Raw genomic sequence first — 15,527 nt, forward strand, 5'->3', positions numbered from 1 at the left:
TTTTAGCTGTGTTTCTTGAAATGTATTGTTTTCAAATGCCTACCTTACATCCCATCTCTTCTACAGCAAGCTTGACATGCTCCAACAGCGATTGTCAACACAACAGCTGTCAAAACCGTTCCGACCGCGCCAAACATAACCAATCCAAACTGCAGTCGCCCGTGGGTCTCGATTTTATTGTGATTTTTCCGTAAAACTACGCAACGAGCACTAAAAACTATTACCAAGGCGTCCCGGTGAGCGAATAGGCTCGTGCACACGGCAGTGAAGATGGCAGACTTTCTCGAGTATTCGTCCATCAGTTCGGAAATTCGTGGCGCAATGGTAAGGTAGACCAGCGGTCCGATTCTTCACCCCAGCCCGCACCATCCGCCAGCGCATCACGTTCCGTTTTAATGCCACTCTAATTGCATCTTTTTAGTGTCCAGGGAAGCTGAAAATGACCGACACAGCGATGGTGTTCAAAAGTGACAAAACTGGCAAGGTGGAACAGATCAACTCGAACGATATCGAGCTGCTCAACTATCAGCGCTTCGTCGGAAGTTTTGGATTGCGTGTGTTTCTGAAGAATGGGTCGTTGCATCGCTTTCTTGGCTTTACCGGCGATGAGGCAAAGATTGCGGAGTTTGTGAAGAAAAACTACAAGCTCGATATGCTGGAGAAGGAACTGTCGATGCGTGGCTGGAACTGGGGCTCGGTACAGTTTAAGGGTGCGGTACTGAGCTTCGATGTGGAGAACAAGACCAGCTTTGAGATACCGCTCAACCACGTATCGCAGTGCAATGTGGGCAAGAACGAGGTAACGGTAGAGTTTCACCGGAACGATGACGCGCCGGTCAGTTTGATGGAGATGCGGTTCCACATTCCAACGTCCGAGTCGGCCGATATCGATCCGGTTGAAGCGTTCCAGGAGAACGTGATGAAGCAGGCGTCCGTCATATCGGTGTCGGGTGATGCGATCGCTATCTTCCGGGAAATTCACTGTCTTACACCGCGCGGTCGCTACGACATCAAGGTGTTCCAGTCGTTCTTCCAGCTGCACGGTAAAACGTACGATTTTAAGATTCCCACCTCGTCCGTGTTGCGACTGTTCCTGCTGCCCCACAAGGATAATCGGCAGATGTTCTTCGTTATTTCGCTGGATCCACCAATAAAACAGGGACAGACACGGTATCATTTCCTGGTGACGCTGTTCCAAATGGATGAAGAAACAAACATCGAGCTACCGTTTACGCAAGAAGAGCTGAAGGAGAAGTACGAGGATAAGCTAACGAAGGAACTGTCCGGACCGGTGTACGAGGTGTTGGGCAAAATCATGAAGGTGATTATAAATCGTAAGCTAACCGGACCGGGCACCTTTATCGGCCATTCGGGGACGCCAGCTATTGGTTGTTCGTTTAAAGCGGCCGCTGGCTATCTGTACCCGCTGGAGCGTGGCTTCATATACGTTCACAAACCGCCCGTCCACATACGGTTCGAGGAGATAGCGACGGTCAACTTTGCCCGTAGTGGTGGATCGACGAGAAGCTTTGATTTTGAGATTGAGCTAAAAACCGGCACTGTCCATACGTTTAGCAGCATCGAGAAGGAGGAATATTCGAAGCTGTTCGACTTTATCGTCTCGAAGAAGCTGAACGTGAAGAACACGGGCGGTAAAGCAAGCTACAAGGACGACTTTGCCGATTCGGACAACGAGGGCGAACCGGACGCGTATCTGGCGCGCGTCAAGGCGGAAGCGAAGGAACGCGACGAAGATGATGACGGAAGCGATTCGGAAGAATCGACCGATGAGGACTTCAACCCGAACCAACAGGAATCGGACGTGGCCGAAGAGTTCGACAGCAACGTGGAATCTTCGTCGGAGGATTCAGACGAGGAGGACGGTAGCGGTGGGGACAGCGACGGTAGCGGATCGGATGGTGGGCGGGAGAAAAAGCGCGAAAAGAAGAAGGACAAGAAGGAAAAGGTGAAAGAAAAATCACCCAAGAAGAAGGAGAGGAAGGAACCGAGGGCAAAGAAATCGAAAACGAAAGATTCGGGCGCACCGAAACGGCCGGCCAGTGCGTTTATGATCTGGATGAATGCTACCCGGGATCAGATACGCAAGGACAATCCGGGCATATCGATTACCGACGTCAGCCGGAAGGGTGGCGAGATGTGGAAGGAACTAAAGGACAAGAAGGAATGGGAGGCAAAGGCGGCAAAGGCGAAGGAAGACTACGTGGAAGCGATGGCCGCCTACAAGGCCTCGGGCGGAGGCGGCGATGCGGACGGAGGTAGTAAGGGTGACAAGAGGAAGAAGAAACCGCCGACGCCAAAGAAATCCGCGGATACGTCAATGATGGGCGATCGGTTTAAGAGCAAAGAGTTCATTGAGGACGATTCGTCCAGCGAGGATGACCGCGAGAAAAAGGACACCAAGAAAGCTAAGACACCGGAATCGGCCGACAAGAAAAAGGTAAGTGGTGTAGCGAGAACCGTGCGAATGGTGTGCTTTGGCTATTTACTAAACAAAGTTTCCCACAATATGTTTCCGTTGTAGAAATCGAAGAAATCCGACTCCGAATCTGAGATGTCCGAATCGGAAGATGATGAGGATATGAGCGAAGGAAGTGATTAAGTCCAGCAACTCAGTGAATGTTTCGTTGTAGTATCATTCTACCATATAAGATTCATTTTTCACTCTCATCTTTATATTGAGCGTCCCGCTCTCTATCCGTGTTTTGCTTTAGTTTATCGAAAGAATTGTAATGTTTATCTATTATTGTAATTCCAATCATAATTCCGGAGCTCGAAGCAAAGCTAAGTTCTTTAATCGATTGAACATAGATATAGAAATAAACATCATTTACGGCGTACTTAAAACAGTGCATTCTGCTTCTAATGTCGGAGAAATTGCAACGTATGTAACATTTATTTGTTTTAAATTTGTTGGAAATCGGTTACATTGTAATGCAGAAGTTAAACTGGACATTTATAGTTAGCATTAAACTTCACGACACATCTTGGCCAAACTTGGCAAAGGTCCGCATCGACAACAACATCGATATTGAGACTCGATGGTGCTGGCATCAACCGGTCTTTATAAAGTCGAATCCTACTTCTCTACTCAAACCATTGGGCAGGTCATGCCATGAGAATGACACCGATCGACCCAGACCATACATTTTATTGAGACCATCCACTCGAGCAGAGATTGTAAAGTGAAGTTGCATGGCTTGGGATATTCGTTGGACAAACGATGGAGACCGACCGTGAGCGGTTCAGAAATTTAGAAACGGTTGTATTCCCGGAAAAGTAAGAAGGAAGCTATTATAGCACGTGATTGTATGCACGTTTCCCTAATGCAACGCATGCAATGCTGCATCGGCTAGATGCGTAACGGTTACTTTCTCTGGGCGTCATCGTGCATTGTGCTCTATAACCGTAACCAACACACACACTCACACGGTTCAAAACGGCAAGACCAAACGCATTTGCCTGCTTTAAGGGACCTTCTGTGTGATGTTGCTGTACCATATACATAAGGTCCCCTATGAAACATTTTGCTCTTCCCCCTTAGCAAGGCACTGCAAACGTTACCCGTGTAAGTGCTGGGACCGATGGGAAAGCGCTACACAAGGTAAAAAGTGTAGCGCATAAAGCGGCGAAAAAAAAGGAACACAGTGTAACAGCCGGCTTTGGTTTCCTGTGCCTGTTGTACCCGACGCGTTTGCCTTCCACAGCCGGAGACTCAATATAGGGTCTCTCCAGAAAGGATCAGCGTTGGTTCAGTGGTTCGGGATTCCTAACTGTGCAGTTTAGGCGGGAAGAGAATTGAGGCCATTGAGGGGTAGAGAATTGTAACAGCCGTCCCGGTAAAAGGGACGGTTTGGTACAGCTTTGCAGGGTGTTTCGCATGCCGGCTTGTTCTTGGTACAGATTTCATTGTCGCGTTGCTTTTTAACAGCGATAATATATTTAACCTTCGATAATATATAGAAATAATGGACATTTTTAAACTGTAAGGATATATTGTTCTATAAACATTGTAGATTAGGTTTGGCACGGAAACAAAACCAAACAAAACAAAACTGAAGGAAGCACCTTTTGGCGCCAAAAAATGAATCACCCGAATTTGTTCGTAAAACCGAATGCGTGTTAAATTGTATTTTCTTATTTGCTTATCCGGTGTTAATACTTCTTTGAGGTGTTGGCCAGTTGCATGAATTCTATAAATCACCCATGGCCACACGCATCTATTACCAATTGCCAATCCCAATATCTTTCTGGTGGAAGCATCAACGCCATCACTTTGCTCAATTTTTAGGGCCTATCGTGCCTAGTCTGTTTATGTGGATGGCCTCAAAAGACTTTGCGGTCTAGGTCGTCGGGTGTATTTCTAATTTCTAATGCATTTCATGACCAACCTAGCAGAGGTTTGCTGTGCGATATCGAATTTATTGTTCAGCTCTCGTCGAACTAGTTATTGCTGTCCCTGCTTCATTGACCTTCCCCAAACCTGGTACCAAAAACCTATGACATAGTACACCTTATTTAGGTACAATATCCAATAAATACCTATAACATCTTGCGGGAGAATCAAACAGCGGTAGAAATGTAATATTAAGTGTGGAATTGTGATACAATTACCATCGTGCTTGATACTCTGTTCTTCTGATTTAATTCATCACATTGAGAAGCTTCATCCGTGTTCCCTTTATGTGGAAAGCGATACTAAAACAGTTTGCTTCTTCAATTATTGAACGTTATCATACGGAACTTCCACGATATTTTATTGCCTTGCAAACGGCTTCACGGTGTCTTCAGGACGGCTCCATACAATGAAAACGTAAACAAACCCCGCGTGCCGGAGCGTCGCATTGCCATTTGGTCGCTCGGGACTTGTTGATGTTGGGCATGTGGGCGCATTTCTTGACGATTGCAATTTTATGCACCAACTTACAACAACTCCGTGGCGTGTTGTTACTTTTTATGTATAAATATCATTTTCTGGGCCGGTAAATATATCGCCAGTGCTACAATTTCTTCCTGTTATACGCTTAACAAAGCTGTTTGTAACGAATTTTGTCCAAAAAAAGCATAATTTGCATATTGGTTCTAAAGGGCTTAGTTAAAATTGTTCAATTTAGTTAAATCATTTTTCCTTCAGCCCACACACATGGGTATTGCAGTGTATGCCGCAAAAGCAACCAGCACATATTCTATACCGTCGTAAATAACAAATAACGCCGGCTCGCCGCTTGCTGGTACGTTTGAAAAAGTGACGTTTGGCTTACGTCTATCCACTGCCCGCTCACGCACACACTGCTAGTCGTGCCCGCAACCGCGCGGTAACGCTTATCGCTGTGTGCGTGCCATCGCTCCCGTACGCTCGTTCGCTCATTGGTGTGTTCGCAGCGCAGACAAAGCTTTCCCTTTTTGATTCTTCCAAGTGCTCTAGCACCGTTCACAGTACGTACACGGTACCCGAAGCAAAAGTGTTCTGCCAGCCGTTTGTGTGTCCTCTCTCTGTGTGGTTGTCCATAGGAAAAAAGTGGTCATAAATTAGTGCATTTTGTGCGGCCAATTTCTCCAGTATCTTGCTCCGGTAAGTCAAATATCCCGTTCTACGACTTATGGTGACAATATTCAAAGAGTATTTTTCGCGTTAACCGCAAAAATCGGTGACAGTTTTGTGGGGAAAAAACGCCAATTTCCGAACCGCTTCGCTGGCGTGGGTTCGCTCAGCCAATCCACTATGGCGACATATTGGAATTGTATGGTGGCTGGTGACGATGGCACTCCGGACGGATCGCGTTTGTGACCGATTCACGCACGATTTCCGCCGATGGCGTGTGAAAACGTTTGGGAAAAGTATTTTTTCACCCTCTGGGTGACATTTTAGTGGCGTGCGTACGATTTGGTTGAAGAGAAAAAATCACCAAACGCCAAAATGGCTGAGAGATCCCGTGCGCTCGGGGCCGCTATGGCTTCCAACGACCTGGGGTGTATTAAATATGGGTGAGGATTTTGAAAAATATTTTTCCACTACGGTACGCATCGGAACGGTGAACTTTGTTCCATAATCGTCCTACTTTCGCGTGCCCGTTCGATTGGCATCCGTACCCCATGGTGTACGGTGGAAAATTCACGAAAATGGCTCGTTTCGCGCCAAAATATTTTTCCCATATATTGGCTTCCATCCATAGAACAAAATGCTCGGCCCGTTCGTCCATCTTTCATAGGTAGGTTTTTTCATTGAACGTACCACCCGGGACACTCACCGTCGATACGATAAGAGGCGCTGCACACATTGGGAAACGGTGGGAACTCATCAGGCGCACACACACTATTTTGCGGCGAAATGGGTGGCAGCACAGGCGTGCCGTTGTGTGTGGTGTGTTTGAAGTTGAAGCAAGACTCGAGTTGGGCTGTGTACGAACCGTCGACAAGCGTTGGTACACTTTTTGAATTTTGGTCGCCTCAAAATCGGTTATCAATGGCGGCGCGTGCTCTAGGGCCCGCGATGGATGGTGTGTTGTGTTCGAATTTTTCCATCCAGTTTTTTCTGTTGGGGAGTTTATTATCAGTTTAAGAATGATTTTCAATAGTGTGTTGCTATCTTTTGAAGCTACTATGATTGAATATGCCATCGATTATTTTGTGATTTTAGGTTTTATTCTTGGAAGGGAGTTCTACATGTTTAATTAAAAGCTCATTTTTATGTGGAATTTCGCCAATCGAAATCAACCAATGTTAGGCGTGGGTAGCTTGGATTTAGCTAGCTTTGAGGCACAAGAATTGAATATTTCCTGTAAATAAGTTCAGAAACGAATCCAATTCCAGGTAGTTTCATTATTTTGAGCGAAAAAAGTTTGGTTGTAAAGCGAGACCAGCGCCGTACATAACGACAAAAATTCCTGTCTGTTATTTTTCCCGCTCTTTAATGGTCTCCTTTGCTCGTACGCACGCTAGATGGTGCGTTGCGTCTGTGTGAGTGTGTGTGGATCGCTTTAGCTGGGCTAGAGACACTCATATTTGTGGACGACGGACCGCAAGTCGCAAAATGGCTACTGACGCCGCGATACGGGCGAGACACAGGCCAACATGCTGTGTGATGAGAACCTCTTGCGAACGAAGCGCCGGTGCTGGTGTGTGCGTGCCCGTGCGTTCCGTGTTGAGTGTTCAACCGCACACACGTAACGGCCTCCTTTGGTTAACGCGCAGTACCAAGCGAGCACACATATGTGTGTGTGTTGGTGTGCGTTTCCTGTACCCCTGTTGGAAAGGGGTCACTCAGCCGCTCGTGAGTGGTTCGATTTGGTACCGTGGCCCTGTGGCGTTGTAGGAACGCGTTCGTAGCATTCAGTTGCAGTTAGGAACGTAGTACGAATTGGTTGTGTTTGCTCGTCAGTGGCCACTTGTGACTAACCCTGGGATTTTAAGTGTGAGAAAAGTAAGTGCTGCTAGCATCGATTAAGCAATGCACGGTGCTATTAATTAACAATTTATCGTAAATACACTGAAATTAGAAGGTTAAAATTTGAACCAGTGCGGTGCGCTCTATCCAAACGACCGGCATCTTGTGCGTGTGTGCGTGCGTCTTTTTGCATTTGGGGAAGAAGAACAGCTTTCTCAACAGTGTGTGCGCGTCTGTGTGTGTGTGTGAGAGCAACGGTTTTCTTTTGGAGGGGGGGATATGATATGTATGTGAGCGAAAAATGTATGACGCGCACGCACGGTGTTCCTTCCGATGGTTCAATTTAAGTGGCGTTTTTTAGTTAAATATATTGCCGTGGAGGAATGCTTCTTGTTCGAGAGTTATTTGCTAGAAAATATGGCTAAAATTTTGAACAATTAGCAAACAAGCAAGAAGCGAGTCTTTTCATACCTCGTGAGCATCCATTATTCTTCTTCCCGAAAAGTGTGTGGTGACGCCGTTGCGGTGGGCCCTTGTGAGAGAATGGCTTGGGTTGGCCTAAAATAGCGTGATTCGAATGAGCGTCCTTCTCACGGCAGTTATATTTTGAAGAAAGCGTAATTTTGATGTTCCCTATTGCCTGTTATTGAAGATTACAGACAAAACTATTTTTATATAAAATTGGTAACCTTTTCTGCATGCATAAGTGTGGCTCCCGGAAGTTTGTTTCTTATGCTTACTGAGCACACGAGTTCTGCGTTGAATTTTGTAACGGCTCGATTTTTAGGCTGAAGGAAAAAAACGCGTTAAGACCTGTGGCGTTGGAATATATGCTCCGTTCTCCTCCAATACAAGTGCGTTCGCGCCTTTAACCTTCCCGCTTGCTGAAGCCAAGCCGAGGTATCAAGCGCGCGTGACAGTAACACAAGGGTAACGTGTTACGTGTGTAACGCTCGTTAGATTTCCGTTGAGAAGTGGAAATTTGTTCAAAGTAAAAATACTTTCGTTAGCAAATTTATTAAACTATCTCTCGATATTTCAACAATTCTGTGCTCGATTTAGTTTCCATCTTTTAATCTCTCGGTGTTGGTGAAAAAATCTCGCCTAAATGAGGCGTGTAATGATGAAAAGCAAATAAAGGCCACAGGAGGGAAGCCTGCGTGTAGATGATGCCGCGCGGATGATGTAAATAGCAGCTCTCATTTGCAGTCCTCCATTTTGTGTGTGGCACACTGGGAAACGGGGATAGTCGAGACTTTTTTTTTGAAAAACGGAGCCTTTAGTGCTCTGAACGTTCTCATAAATGGCGTCGATAAATCGACAAACTGTGCACTGTGTGTACTGGAGCATATTATGAACGCCTTGTTTTATTTAACAAAATCTGGCAAGCAATAAGATTTTTTTCCTAGAGCGTCGTAGGTAAACGCGTGTTTCCGTAGCTACCTTTAGCGTGGTCTCGCTTCAGATAAAAAGCGCGCGCATTTTTTCCGAAGCGTTACGGTTTCATGCGGTAATAGCAGGCCATGAAATGTCGTTTGCCCCGTGGTAACGGTTCGAGTTTAGTTTTATCATAAAGCCGAACCTGTATGTTAAGTGAGTAAGGTACGAAATTTTAGTTACCTACTTTCTGTGTAGTACAAACATAATTAATAATCTCATATAATGTATGTCTCAATGAAGATTGTTTTAAAGTGTTGTTTAATAAATTAAACAATGTTCAATTGTAACGTAAGGTCACTTTTCGTGTTCATATAACGAAAGGCACCTAGTTTTCTCGTTGGTCGTCGTTTCTTGCGAAACCGCACTTTTTTTTTCCCTTCTCTGTAACGGAAACCGGACCAGGCGGCGCTCGCAGCAAACATATACGAGCAAAAGAGATATGACGGAGACGAACACGCCAGCAGTCACTCGCAACATGGATTCTTCTCTTCCGTCGTTTTCGTCATTCTCCTATTTCATCAGATTTCATAAGGAATATGCTTTCCTCAGCAGTGCCCGTGCAAACACACGCACACAATCATTTTGAAGCACGTAGCTTCTTCAGTCAAAGGCAGATTTTGTGAGTTCTCCTCTTTCCGTAGAAGAAGTAGCCGAGCTCTTATACACCACGTTTCGCGCGCGTCCCCTTAGGGTGAGAACACACTCGGGGTTGTCGCCTCACAAGGGCAGCTGCGTGTGCGCGTCGCATCATCTTCTTTTTTTCCCTCCGAAACGTGCGTGGCGGCGAGAGCTCGAACCATAACTCGGAACATATATATATATATATGTACAACGGGTCGGGTACACCGATTGAGAGCGCGCGTGAGAGAGTAACGCATAAGCGCCTTCATATTTATCAAGCACACATCACCCAGGAACATCACATCGGTAACGTCGACGAATAATCCGTCGAGGCGCGCAACACACATTGATATTGCTGTGTGTAGATCAGGGCCAATCAGCCCGAAAGAGAGAGAGAGAATATTTTTGAAGAGGGTGAAATTTGGCCTCCTCCGGTTGGGTTGTTGGTCTTTTTCCGTTTGCATGTTGTACAACGTTCTGATGGTTATTGGTTTTGTGCAGGGGGGAAAGCCAAAGGAAACGGCAAACCAGGACAAGAGAGAGGACACAACACACATCACCAATAAATGCCATCAACGTCATCATCTTATAATATTTTCTTCTTCCGTAGCTCCTCACACTTGCGAACCACCGTGTGAGCAGAGCCCGTATCGCTTGCTGCGTTCTTTTTGTCGGGAGCATCACAGTAGGCTTATCGTGTTTCTTCACCGAAAAACGAATACACAGATTTGTCGTTAGCGAGTGTTCCTCTTAGGGGGATATAGCTCCCTAGTAAAGGAGCTTTTAAACGACACTCAAAACGGGAACCCAAAGAACGTCAAATGTTTCGAGCACAGAGCTACCGAAAACCTTTTTCCGGTCACACAGCTCTTGTTATAGAGGGGGGGTGGGGGGGGTATCGCCTCAGGAGAGAAGACACTAATGCGCATAGGCTACTATGTTGTGTCTTGTTTGTTTCGCTAATAAACGAGGGAGAACGTGAGAAGACATGATTGGGGAATATGGATGATGGGAGCCGTGATGCTAGCACGAAAAAAATTCAAATTCTTTCGAATCGTGTATATAACGGGAATCCATTTTGTGTTTTGCAATAATGTTCATGCTGGTCGTGATTTGTGATTTTTTCTTTTATTAATTACCTGTTTGCTTTTTTGTGTGTGACCCGTTTGCAGGACATTTTAATTGTTTGTGACATTACGAATAACTGACATCGAAAAACAATCGCAACCATCATGGCTGAGAAACCAAAGCGTCCTCTGTCGGCTTATATGCTGTGGCTGAATTCGGCCCGTGAACAGATCAAAAAGGAAAACCCTGGAATCAAAGTGACAGAAATCGCCAAGAAGGGCGGTGAGCTGTGGCGCGGAATGAAGGACAAGAGCGTAAGTTATTGTTGGCAAATATTCTTCTACACTACACTACACTACACTAGAATATAATTTCGCAGAGTTTCTATTAGCTTTTAAAACGAAGACCTTGTTTTCTTTAATTTAGTGTCAATTAATCGGTTTGCCTAACATTTGTATGTTCTCCTTTTTTAAATCGCTTCTCACAGGAATGGGAGTACAAGGCAGCCAAGATGAAGGATGAGTACAACAAACAGATGCAAGATTTCGAGCGAAACGGTGGCAGCAAGGACGCCGGAACCAAGAAAAAGAAAGGTGCAAAGAAAGTTGCCAAAAAGAGCAAAAAGAAGGATTCGGAGGATGAAGATGACGAGTCTGGAGATGAGAGCGACTGAACTAATCACTAACCTTAAAATAATTATTTTTAATTTATTGTGTAAATGTTCGGGGCCTTACTTCAACTACAAATCACCGCATCTCTCTCTGTCTTTTACACACGAAAACAACAACACTTCTGGACACACCGCCTTTGTAACTCTCCCTCCCTCCTCACCTTCCCCATCGCTCCAACATTCTCTTTCCTCTTCACCAATTTAAATTCTCCCCCCCCCCCCCTTTCTCTCCCCGGGATGTGTGTTCCGGAATCTGGAGTTCAGTGACTCCCTTCACAACCACCTTACTTACCACTCGTCCCCCAAGCTCTATATAAAAGAAAGGCTTTCCGACCCGTTGATTAACCTTCAGATTCCTTCTCCACCAACTTCTGCTAACCTACTACTACCTACAACAACTGTACTACTATTACTTACTGCTAACGAAAATCTATCAACTTGCCAACGCGTCACACACAACTTTACACAAAATTGAAATGAAAAAGTAAAAAACAACTAAAAACCCGTAAAATGACAAGTGGAAAATAGAGTTTTACCTATTGTACAACCAACAAAAAACCAGGATAAACGCATAATTTTCTATGGGAAATCTCCGACACCTCTCCCCTCGGGCCCCCCGACGACGCCGCCGCCCCCTCCCCCGCACCCCATTATCCTCCTAATATCGATTGTTCTGTTGTGTTGTTCTCTCTCTACCTCCTGTTTGGTTTGTGAAAAATTGAATTTGGAAGCGATTTTGCATTTGGTTTACATATGAAAATGGCTCGGTGAAAAGATGACCAATAGGAGAGAACGAAGAGTCGTCCCTTCCCCCCCAACACACAGCGCGCGCTTGAGGAAAAAAAGCAGGAGGTATATTTGAATTAATTTTTCCATGTCTGAAGTATAAACGTCCGTGTCTCGTTTTTGTTTAGAAACGCGCGCATACAACCAAGGCCCAACTGCTGCTGCACATGTCCTGATGAGTGTGTGCGCACATAAGTACAAATGTTTCTTCTAAATCTGAATATTTTTTAAAATATGTGCGCGCACATTTCGTGCTAGGATTGCGCGCGTAGTTCGTTTGGCTTATAGTTTAACTGTTTGTTTTAACTGTTCTGTGAATGTCCTGTTCTCTCCATATCATTACGCATCTTTCATTTCGTGTGCTCTTCATCATGGCGAAACAATCCGCAGAATGTCATCATTCTCCTGCTGGCTGTTTCCGCTACTTGATCGCTTCTCGATCGATTTGTATTAGCTCCTCTCATCCATCATCACTCATTTCTACTGCTGTGTGTGTTTTTTTCAGGCACTTTTAAATAATTCGAACATTCCAATCATTTTCTTTCACTCCATGAAAATAGCGCAATAGAGCACAATTATTTTAACGTACAATCTTTACCATTATACAGCCGTGAGAGAGAGGGGGGTAATATCTGAGTTATGTGGGGGTCCCCCTTACACGCGAGATCTCTTCACCAAACACACAAGTACATGTTTGGCGCGCATATGTTATGTGTGTGTGGTGCGTGTGCCGCCGCCGCCGCGTGCAAAGTTGTCATTTCCGCTTGCTTTTTCTTTTTTGTGTGGGGCTTTTTTCTATCCCGGCGAGAGAAGAAATTTTGTGAAGCAAAATCGGATGTTGTAACAGGTGTGTGTGTTAGATTTTTGCAGATTACAAAAACCAGGAGTAGAGAAAATGCGCGCAACCGAACTAAACTATTTTTTTTTTGCAAAACAGTAGATAAAAGCTAGCAACTAACCGACAAAGTAATTTACCCGTTTTCGTTGTTTTACTGTACGAGCCTCTAGAACAACTTCCTAGCTATATACAAAACAAGTATATTGTTTTCATTAAAAAAAACTGAAACCAAAAGAACAGTTGTTATACAAAAATGCGAAACCGCGCCTCTCACCTACCAGTCGCAGGCATCTCTCCTAACGTTTTCCTCCTTTTGTTTTTTTCTTCACTTAGACTCATTTTGTGGGCAATGGCGCGCGTGCTAACGCGTGTGCTGTTGTTTCATATTCGTACTACTAAAAAAATTACTATTTTTGCCAACTGATCCTCCTTAATTTACGTGTTTTTTTGTTTCTTTTTCAAGGAAGGCCGTGATTAATTAATGACAATTGATAAAGAGAAAGAGAGTGTGAGAAGAGATGATAAAAATGGAATCATATGAGGAAAGGCCAGAAAATGAGGAGTGAAGGGGGAGATAAAGGAGAAAGCGGAAGGAGAGAGCAGGAAGCTGAGTAGAACCCCGGGGAGAGAGAGTTTGAAGGCAAAGGAAGAAGCGATGGCACGATGATCGGATACAGTATGGTTCAGCAAAACAAAACAACAAAAAAAAACATTTCTCCTCCCTTTTTTTCTCGATCGCGCGGACAAAAGCACCGGCACACACCACAACACCCCTCCAACAAAAGTGGCCGCGCTCAATCTTCTATATACACTTTGTTTTTTTTTCTCAATCATTTATAAGTGAGTGACACAACAAATAATACAAAAACACACACACACAACACATAAGAAACTACAAACTTTTACAAAATGAGATAAAAATTATTCTTAGCAAGGTAGGGAACGTCAGGGAACAGTTTAGGGAAAAAGGGGGTAATTAATATGTAATTATAATAGAGAGAGAGAGAGAGGAGAGTAAGCGAGCAGTGAAGCGGAAGTGTACCAAGAGAGAGACACAAGGATACACTACTTTTTTTATAAACTCATACGACACACACTACACTCACACACACACACATGCACATTTGAACACACATACAAACATTCATACACATCGACACGTGCTCTGTACTGTGTGTGTGTCCCATCTCAAGATCACCACCTTCTTAATGTATCCTCAAACTGATCAAAGACACAACGGGGGAGAGGTCCTCTGTGTTACTCAAGAAGGATGGAATTCTTGTTGAATTCCAAGCTTAGAACAGCTAGAGCCCTCTACGAGACACTCCGCGGTGTGTGTGCCCCGGATTTTGTGTGTTTGCCAGAGAAGTTCCGCAGAAAGTGACGCTTATTGTTATGATAACAATATCTGGATAGTACACCATCTTACAACCAGAGAAGGAGAAGCATCGACGAAGCGAAGCCCACATTTTCGTGGGCTAACCAAGAAGAGGAACATCATCCCGCTACTACTACTACTCCATATACACCTACAAACACACAGTTGCGCGCACGCCAGCCGAAGTGAGAGATCTCGAAGAAAATCAGATATGATCCTGTGGAGAAGATCTTCTATATTGATGTTCGCAGCAGTAATGACAAAGATCGTCGGATCCATCACATCGCAAGCACAGCAGCGCAAACGAAGGTACATTTTGACGAGGACAGAGGAGAGAAGGTGGTGGTGGGTGACAAGGCCGCACGGGGCAGGATTTATAGTAGTAGCGCGCGCAACAGCAGCAAATCAGTTTCAGAGTTAGTAGTCACGTTTGACAGATCAGTTCAATCGCGAACGTCATCAATATGTATAATCCCCCCCCTTAGCATGCCATTTAGTAGAGAAGCGTGAGTGAACCTATATCGGTTTAGTTTTTTTTTTGATAAATCAGTGAAAAAGAAGGAACACCCGAGAAGAGGTAATAAACAATAAATTCTTTACTAGTAAGGAAATGTAAAACAGAAAACAAAACCAAGCGCATTTCGAGCGAGAGAGTTTTAATTTGCATTGATTGGTTATCTTCATATGTCGGTCTTAATTTTACATTTGCTGTATTCATGTTTGATGGTTTGTTTTGTTGGCGGAGTGAGTGACTTGTCCTTGGGAAATGTGTGGAATCTCTACAGGCGCGATTCTTAAGGATCAAAAGAGAGGAGGGCGAAAGTGGATTTCAGAGTTGACAAAGTTAGGTTTACTAAACACCTTTAGTTCAAGGAAGAGATGAGTGGGGGAAAAACATGGGTCTCGGGAATTATGAGGCAATTAGTGCGCGTAGGGGTCCTTCAGTTAGTAGTAGAGGAAGCAAACCAGTGTTGTTATATGTACATATAGACCACTGAGAGAACCGTTTATGCCATACAAACTAGCTACCGTGGAGAGAGAGATATACGTAAGCGTACTAAAGGTTCATCCGGAGGAGGACATTCATAGCAAAACCCTACAATCTCCGTCGGGACCGGTAGCGCACAAGACGATTAACTCTGCAGATTGGAGCGGAAAAACAACCCTTTTTTTCCTGAAAACAGTTCGATTTTCTAACGCACGCACCCACAGAGCGCAAAAAATAACTTCGCTAGAGGTCGTTTTTAATAAAAAAAAAGATTCGTGGATCATAATCTTCTCTCTGTCCTTAATAAGGTTAGCGATGGATGGGTTTTCCTCCACC

At 44.6% G+C, this 15,527-nt stretch overlaps 2 protein-coding genes across 3 annotated transcripts; both read left to right on the forward strand.

Annotated features, from left to right (window-relative positions):
- The first annotated feature begins 144 nt into the window (after positions 1-144).
- LOC128310359 (FACT complex subunit Ssrp1) lies at positions 145-2,819 on the forward strand. Its single transcript, XM_053046981.1, has 3 exons — positions 145-324; positions 422-2,458; positions 2,543-2,819. The coding sequence occupies exons 1-3, from the start codon at positions 271-273 to the stop codon at positions 2,618-2,620; spliced, it is 2,169 nt and encodes a 722-aa protein (XP_052902941.1). The 5' UTR covers positions 145-270; the 3' UTR covers positions 2,621-2,819.
- A 2,619-nt stretch (positions 2,820-5,438) lies between these two features.
- On the forward strand, positions 5,439-11,774 carry LOC128306340 (mobility group protein 1A). 2 transcript variants are annotated; one of them, XM_053043811.1, is made up of 3 exons: positions 5,439-5,590; positions 10,636-10,845; positions 11,019-11,774. In XM_053043811.1, the coding sequence occupies exons 2-3, from the start codon at positions 10,696-10,698 to the stop codon at positions 11,202-11,204; spliced, it is 336 nt and encodes a 111-aa protein (XP_052899771.1). In that variant the 5' UTR covers positions 5,439-5,590; positions 10,636-10,695; the 3' UTR covers positions 11,205-11,774. The 2 variants fall into 2 exon arrangements, with proteins under 2 accessions (XP_052899771.1, XP_052899779.1); XM_053043819.1 differs by lacking the exon at positions 5,439-5,590 and adding an exon at positions 7,333-7,438.
- The last annotated feature ends 3,753 nt before the right edge of the window (positions 11,775-15,527 follow it).

This window comes from Anopheles moucheti, chromosome 2, assembly GCF_943734755.1.
Source record: "Anopheles moucheti chromosome 2, idAnoMoucSN_F20_07, whole genome shotgun sequence".
In the NCBI taxonomy this organism is placed as follows: Eukaryota; Metazoa; Arthropoda; class Insecta; order Diptera; family Culicidae; genus Anopheles; species Anopheles moucheti.